General features: G+C 57.7%; 1 protein-coding gene across 2 annotated transcripts; it reads left to right on the forward strand.

The window, feature by feature from the left end:
- The first annotated feature begins 647 nt into the window (after positions 1-647).
- Positions 648-7,401, forward strand: PHETA1 (PH domain containing endocytic trafficking adaptor 1). 2 transcript variants are annotated; one of them, XM_064379489.1, is made up of 3 exons: positions 648-718; positions 3,542-3,667; positions 6,462-7,401. In XM_064379489.1, exon 3 carries the CDS (start codon positions 6,498-6,500, stop codon positions 7,227-7,229), a length of 732 nt encoding a protein of 243 aa, XP_064235559.1. In that variant the 5' UTR covers positions 648-718; positions 3,542-3,667; positions 6,462-6,497; the 3' UTR covers positions 7,230-7,401. The 2 variants fall into 2 exon arrangements, with proteins under 2 accessions (XP_064235559.1, XP_021531194.2); XM_021675519.2 differs by lacking the exon at positions 648-718 and adding an exon at positions 1,051-1,286.
- Positions 7,402-8,055: the final 654 nt, after the last annotated feature.

The raw sequence follows: 8,055 nt of genomic DNA on the forward strand, positions 1-8,055 counted from the left end.
AAGAGTGCTATATGGAAATGTCCTGGATTCAGCTGCTTTCCGCCAAGCACACATTTTTCAGGAGTTAGAGCTATTTTTCTAATTTAACTGGGCGTTAAATTTGCTAAACCTGGCAACCCAGGTTTAGCAAATATTTTTATTATTTGTAGAGATGGGGGTCTCCCTATGTTGCCCAGGCTGGTCTTGAACTCCTGGGCTCAAGCGACCCTCCTGCCTCGTCCTAGGGGGAGCTCAGACTCAAGCCTAGGACTTCAGCAAACGGCCCGCCCAGGACCCCCCGAATGCTTTTTCCAGGAGAATCCATGGCCTGGGCCGGTGCTTACCTTTGGAATCTCACAGAGCTTCTGGGCTCGGGCACCGGGGAGTCGCGAGCCAGGCGCGGACCCTTTAAGAGTGATTTCGAGGGCGGGCTCACGGGGGCGTGGCGAATCCGGGGGCGTGCCGGGTGGGGGCAGGCCAATCGGGAGGCGGGAAGAACGCGCGGCGCTGGCAGGCTGGGAAGGGTTAAAGGGGCGCGCCAGTGGGTCGCGGACGGTCCGGTCGATCCCGCCTCCTTCCGTCGGATCCGCACTCTCCCGCGGCTGCGCCGGCCGGGCCGCCCGGGAGACAAAGCGCTGCCGCCGCCGTCGCCGCAACCGGGCCAGTCCCAGACCATGGCCGGGCCATCCCCCAGCCTCGCGCCTCCCGTCCGGTCGCCGCCCTAGGCCTGCGCTGCGAGGTAAGGCAGGCCTGGCCGGGGGACCTGCACAGGGATGCGGGACCTGGGTCAGGCCGCCCCGGGCCTCGGGGTGTCCCGGCCACCTGGAGAGCCCGCTGCGGGGATCCAGCCCGCTGGGACTCCGCACCAGCGGTCACTTTTCCGGCAGCCTAGGCGGACTTGGCCGATGACTACCCTCCCCGCCCCCAGCCCATAGGGACGTCTGCAGCTGAGGGGGACTGCGGCTAAGCCCCTTGTTCTGCCGCTGACCACCCATCCGGGACCCGGGCTGTCCTTTAACGAACTTAAGAAGGCTCCCACGCACAATACACAAAGAGACAGAGGACATCTGGGAGCAGGGCCACAGCTGGAGAAGCAGTCAAGGGGGCTGTCTGTGCGCCGACGGTGGTGCTGGCGTCCCTGGGGTCCCTGCTGGGGCGGTGATTGACTGACTGCTTTTGAGTGTTCTTGGCACACATGTTTTTCAGCCTGTGCCTGCCACACCCTCTTCCTCATGCCCGCTGCTGGGGAACACTGAGGGCAGCTGGATTCAACCCCAAGACCTGCGGTTCTCGCTTCTTTCATCGAAGTGAGTGCCAAAATGCCATGCCTCAGTCTCCCCAGAGACCTGGGTTCCAGGGCCAGCGGTGCCCCTGGAGATCTTGGATGAATTATTTGCCTTTTGACAGCTCTTTCCCTGAGCATTCAACTCACTATCCACCAAGTATTTTGCAAAATGACTCTTAAGGAGTAAATTCACTCAGCCCTTAGAGGGATAGAAGTTAACTCCCCATTTTGCCGATGAGGCTGCGAAAACCCCCAACTCACAGCAGCTACTATTTGCAGTCCCTTTCCCATAGTTTGCCCATGGGTTTTCCTTCTTTTTTTTAAAGATGGGGTTTCACCATCATGGCCAGGCTGGTCTTGAACTCCTGACCTCAGGTGATCCACCCACCTCGGCCTCCCAAAGTGCTAAGATTACAGGCATGAGCCACCACGCCTGGCCGGGTTTTCCTTCTTTTAGCTCGCTGAACCCTCAACACACAGCCCATTTTAATAGATGAGGAAACTGAGGCTTGGAAAGGTGAAATGACTTGTCCAAGGTCCTCTAGCCTGGACTGGCAGAGGCAGGACCCTGGCCTTGGGAGCAGAGTGGGGCTAGGCTCCCTCCAGCTTCCTGCCTGGCTTCGGGCTGTTGAATCAGCAGCAGTGCCCACAGTGGACTCTGAACTTTTTGGAAAACAGCATGGTGAGATAAGACAGGGGCCAGGCCTTCCCTCCAGGCAAGGCTGGAGCCTGTGCCCCTGTGGCTTCCCACCTTCCCCGTTCTGGTGGAGGCAGGGGTCATGGGCAGAGCTGGGTTCTGTGCCTGCTGGTGACCTTGAACCAGTTTGGCCTCCATCTGTGCAGTGGAGTGGGGAGTGTTGCTGAGCAGGAGGGAAGTTCCTATTCCTTTGGCCTTGTTGGGGTGGGGAGACCCCAAGATCAGCTCCTTTTTTGGGTAGCTTGCCTGGAGCATGTGATTCTGGGCACAGTCGTATGCCTCTGGCCAACTTACTGAACCTCTCTGTGGCCATTTCCACGTCTGTGAATGTGGGGTGAGACCCCTTGTCTTGGGCCTGTTGAGAGGTTTAAGAAGATACCTGTAGAATGAATCAAACAGCTATGTGAGCACCTACTGCATGCTAGGCACTGGAATTCAGATCACAAACGCCCCTGCTCTTCTGGAGCAGGCAAAAATGACCCAAGTACTAATAATTTCAGGTGGACGCACAGGAGAGGGACTAGGGGGCCTCTTGTGCATAGGGTGGCCAGGGACCGCCTCTCTGAGGAGGTGACGGCCAGGCTGAGACCAAAGGATGGGGAGCTGGCCTTGTGAAGACTTGTAGAGGACACTGTAGGAGCCAGGGCCAGGTCTCAGAGGCAGGGATGTGTCTGCTGTATTTGAGGAACAGAAAGGAGGCCAGGATGGCTGGAGCTGAATGAGCAAGGGGGAAAGAGGTAGGGAAAGGGAACTTGGAAGCCATGGGAGGCTTGTTTTCTTTGTTTTTTTTGAGACAGGGTCTCACTATGTTGTCCAGGCTGGAGTGCAGTGGCATGATCACTCCCAAGTTCAAAGGGTCCTTCCATGTCAGCCTCCCAGATAGCTAGGACTAGAGGTGTGTGCCACCATACCCAGCTGTTTTTTCTATTTTTTATAGCGATAGGGTCTTGCTGTGTTGTCCAGGCTGGTCTCTAACTCAAGCAATCCTCCCGCCTCAGCCTTCCAAAGTGCCAGCATTACAGGTGTGAGCCACCGCGCCCTGCCTAAGGATTGAATTTTATGCTGAGAGAAGCAGGGAGCCATGGGAGGGTTTAGAGCAGAGGAGGAGTGTGATTGGACTTAATTTTCACAGGACCCCTCTGTGGGGAGTGGATTTCAGTGTGGCTTGGGAGAAGAGCCTGGGAAATAGGCTTGGATCTTACCTTGAGGAATGTGGACAGGGAGGGGAAAGGAGACTTCTGAGGAGGCTTCAGCAGCTGACCCAGTGAATGGTGATGGGGCTTAGAATGGGGAGGTGGGGTGGACAGATTAGGCAACTGATTTGGAAGAGGCTGGAGGGGGGATCAACTGGACTTGATGTGTGATCAGATGTAGGGGTCAGAGGGAAACCAAGGGCCATTCGCTCAGGTCAGAAGCACTAGATGGGGGTGTTTGGGGAAAAGCCAAGAAGAATGTGAATCGCTGCTGTGCTCAGCAGGCGCTTTGTGCCTAGCCCCGTGCTCCGCAAAGTCCATGTAGTAGTCACTGTCTCATTGTCACAACAGCCTTGACTTAGGTGCTGTTATGATCCCATTTTACAGATGTAGAAATGGAGGCCCAGAGAGGTTAATAGCCTGCCTGGGGTCCCCAAGCCTGGATGCTGCAGAGCTGACATTTGGATCCAGAGGAGAGCGAGCTGAGGCTGGAGCTGAGCAGAGGGCAGGGAGGTGAGTGGTGGCCTGAGAGGTAGGAGGGGAAGTGGGCAAGTCGGGTGGGAGGGTCTTATGAGAACTGGGGCCTGCATCCACATGGGAATGGATGGGTGGTGCTATGGGGAATGCATGAATCCCTGCGGCTCAGAGAGGGACAGCTGTATCTGAGAGGCAGGGTGGGGATTCAACACCTGGAGCCTTCGAGGGGCCTGGCCTTGGCCCCCTACTAGGTCAGGACAAGCTGATCTGAGTTTCTTTTTTTAAGTTCCGTGATACATGTGCAGAACGTGCAGATTTGTTACATAGGTATACGTGTGCCATGGTGGTTTGCTGCACCTATTGACCTGTCCTCTAATTGTCCTCCCCTCACCCCTGCATTCCCCACGGGCCCTGGTATGTGTTGTTCTCTTCCCTGTGTCCATGTGTTCTCCTTATTCAACTCCCATTATGAGTAAGAACATGCGGCCGGGTGCGGTGGCATGTGCCTGTAGTCCCAGCTATTTGGGAGGCTGAGGCTGGAGGATTGCTTGAGCCCAGGAGTTCTGGGCTGTAGTGTGCTATGCCGATCGAGTGTCCGCACTAAGTTTGGCATCAATATGGTGACCTCCTGGGAGCGGGGGACCACCAGGTTGCCTACGGAGGGGTGAACCGGCCCAGGTCAGAAACGGAACAGGTCAAAACTCCCGTGCTGATCAGTAGTGGGATCGTGCCTGTGAATAGCCACTGCATTCCAGCCTGGGCAACATAGCAGACCCCCATCTCTAAAAAAAAAACAAAAAAACAAAACAAAAGAACATGCGGTGTTTGGTTTTCTGTTCTGTGTTATTTTGCTGAGGATGATGGCTCTTCCAGCTTCATCCATGTCCCTGCAAAGGACATGAATCTCATTCCTTTTTATGGCTGCATAGTATTCCATGGGGTATCTGACCCACATTTTCTTTATTCAATCTATCACTGATGGGCATTTGGGTTGGTTGATCTCAGTTTCTAAGTCACAACTCATGTTCCCTCTTCTAGGAGGCCTTCCCTGACTGCCTAGGTGGGTGGCAGGAGGTGGCAAGGACACCCCCTCCACTCGAGTTCAAGTAGCCTGACAGGGCGTCACTGTGGTCAGCTGCTCCCAGGAGAGCCACCACTCTGACCTCATTCCACCAGACTCTGAGAAAGATACCACCCAGGCAGGGGAATGAACACTGAGTGCCTGTTGCATGCCAGGGACTCTCTATGCTTTGCCTCTTGAAGAATGTAGCTACCATCCTATGCAGGGTGAGGCTGTGAAATGGGAGATAAGGTGGGCTCTCAAAGTGGCCACGGAAAACCCCAGGGGAAGGTGGCCAGGCCAGGGACGCAGGTGCCACCTCCTGATAAGTCCTTCCTGGACAGCGCTGCCTCATCGTATACTCCTTGGGGGAAGGTGGATGGAGTCACTGTGACTGACTGCGTAAGAGTTAGAGTCCTCTTTGCTGAATGGGCATGGGATGCCCCTGCCCCTCCTTCCTGTAAGTCAGCCTCGCCCTGGTCCTGCATCTTTCCCCAGATTCTTTCTTTTTCTTTTTTTTGAGATAGAGTCTGGCTCTGTCCCCAGGCTGGAGTGCTGTAGCACGATCTTGGCTCACTGAAACTTCTGTCTCCTGGTTTCAAGCAGTTCTCCTGCCTCAGCCTCCCAAGTAGCTGGGATTACAGGCGCTCCCCACATGCCCGGCTTTTTTTTTTTGAGATGGAGTCTTGCTCTGTCTCCCAGGCTGGAGTGCAGCGGCGTGATCTTGGCTCTCAGTTTCAAGTGATTCTCCTGCCTCAGTCTCCCAGATAGCTGGGATTACGGGCATGCACCATCACTCTTGGCTACTTTTTTTATTTTTAGTAGAGATGGGGTTTTGCCATGTTGGCCAGGCTGGTCTCGAACTCCTGATCTCAGGTGAGAAGGATCAGCTTGGGCCTCCCAAAGTGCTGGGATTACAGGCATGAGCCACTGCGCCCAGCCTGTCTTATTATTTTCCGTAGAACATGAGACTACCTGGCAGACGTCTTATCTGTTAACTGTCTGCTCCCCTTCAGCTGGCATTTCAACACCACAAGGGCAGGGACCCTGTCCATCTTGTTATTGCTGAATCCCTAGGCCTGGAACAGTGCCTGGCACACAATAGGTACTTAATAAACATTTCATCAAGAGGTCCCCGGTTCATATCTGGGTGCCCCCTCAGAAAAAAAAAAATTTCATGAATGAAGAAGTCAATCCCTACAACTCCCCGAAGTTGGTTCTGCTCATATGCCTATTTCATGGATGGACAAACCAAGGTTGAACCACAAAGTTGGGGCTGGGACCTGGCAGGGACTGTGGAAGGCCAGCTGGTCTTTTTCCCGGGATGATGGAAATAGCAGCGCCTGCAGTGAGGCCTGGGTTTGGATTTCAGCCCTGCCCAACCTGCTTTGTGACGCTGGGGAAGCAGTTAACCTTTCTGTGCCTCTGTTTCCTCATCTGTTGAACTGGAGCCAGGCCAGTCCCTGTGACCTAAGGTCTGTTGTGAGATTGAGTACATCCCTCTGAAATGTCTGGTATGCAGCAGGAACTCATATCATTATTTCAGGGATGCAGGAGTGCAGGAGGTTATGAGGTTGTCTGGGAGGCCGGTGAGACCCAGGTTCGAGTCCTATCTCTGTTCCTTGGAGTTGTGAGCCCATGGGCTGGCCGCTTCCATCCTGTGAGCTCAGTTTCCTCATCTGTTAAACGAGGATGTAGAGTGGCTGCAAGGTCCCCTCGGGGCGCTGGGTGACCTAGCCTTGTGCATAACAGCCGTTCCGTGGGGGGCAGGCCCCGGGCTCCCCTCTAGGCCTCGCGATTGCCGCCATGAAGCTGAACGAGCGCAGCCTGGCTTTCTACGCCACTTGCGACGCCCCGGTGGACAACGCGGGCTTCCTGTACAAGAAGGGCGGGCGGCACGCGGCCTACCACCGGCGCTGGTTCGTGCTGCGCGGGAACATGCTCTTCTACTTCGAGGATGCGGCCAGCCGCGAGCCCGTGGGCGTCATCATCCTGGAGGGCTGCACCGTGGAGCTGGTGGAGGCTGCCGAGGAGTTCGCCTTTGCCGTGCGCTTCGCGGGGACCCGGGCACGCACCTACGTGCTGGCGGCTGAGAGCCAGGCCGCCATGGAGGGCTGGGTCAAGGCCCTGTCGCGGGCCAGCTTCGACTACCTGCGGCTGGTGGTGCGCGAGCTGGAGCAGCAGCTGGCGGCCGTGCGCGGTGCGGGTGGCCCGGCCCTGCCCCTGCCCCTGCCCCTGCCCCTGCCCCTGCCCCAGCCCCTGCCCCAGCCCCTGCCCCAGCCCCTGTCCCCAACCCCGGCCCCGCCCCTGCCCCGCTGGCCCACCGCCCTCCCGCCCAAGGAAAATGGCTGCGCTGTCTGGAGCACTGAGGCCACCTTCAGGCCTGGCTCCGAGCCCCCTCCGCCGCCGCCTCGCCGCAGGGCCTCCGCACCCCATGGGTCCCTGGACTTGGCCCCTTTCGCCCGGCTGCACGAGTGCTATGGCCAGGAGATCCGGGCCTTGCGTGGCCAGTGGCTCAGCAGCCGGGTCCAACCCTGAGGCCACCAGGGCGCCTGTTTTAGGGGGATGCCCCATGCCCTCTGGAACAGGCCGGGTCCTGGAGAGACTGGGGAGCGTGGTCCTCGGAAACTGTGGGCAAGGCTGGCCCCCAGGCCCTGAGTGGCCTGGTTTGGGGGATGCAGGCTTTGAGAAGATGCTGGATTCTGAATGGGCCTTTAGGACCATGTGACTTAGACGCCTAGCCTTGAGGGGATGTCAGGCCTGATGCTAAGGAGAATCCAGGGCCTGAGGGGGAGTTTTCCTGAGAACTCTGGCCCCAGGCCAGCCTGAGCTGCCCAGCAGAGGCCTTTGCTGGCAACAGGTTTTGCCGGGCCTGCAGCTCAGAGGGTCACTGGGACCCTGACCAGGGCCTTGTGGTGGACAGAGAGAGGCTCGGTTGTGGCAGCCACACCTGGGTCTGGCCTTGCTCCAGGGCCTGCCAGAGGAGCTAGCCTGGCTCTGTGCCTGCCGTCTCCAGGAGCAGGGCAGTGGCTCGGACGGTGGTGACTGAGGACACAGGCTCAGGTGTTAGTGCAGGACCGGTAGGATGAGGTGGCCTGGTCCCCAGGGCTCCTGGCCTGGGCCGGCTGAGGTGGGACTCTGCTGGGTCCCCTGCCAGGCCTTGTGGTGGTGCTCCCAGCGGCGGCGGCTCTCTGGCCGTGGGCCCGGTCTGCATCCCTGGGGTGGCCCTCACAGTGCTCTCTGGACACTCCTTGACTGCATCCTTCAGTCTTAGCCCCCGAGCCTGGGGCCCCTTGGGAGCTCGCCTGACCTCCCTTCCTGGGCTGGGCAGCCATGGCCCGAGGTGACCTTCTAGCAGGATACC

This window comes from Aotus nancymaae, unplaced genomic scaffold (assembly GCF_030222135.1).
Source record: "Aotus nancymaae isolate 86718 unplaced genomic scaffold, 86718_ANA_hifiasm-v0.15.2.pri h1tg000021l, whole genome shotgun sequence".
In the NCBI taxonomy this organism is placed as follows: domain Eukaryota; kingdom Metazoa; phylum Chordata; class Mammalia; order Primates; family Aotidae; genus Aotus; species Aotus nancymaae.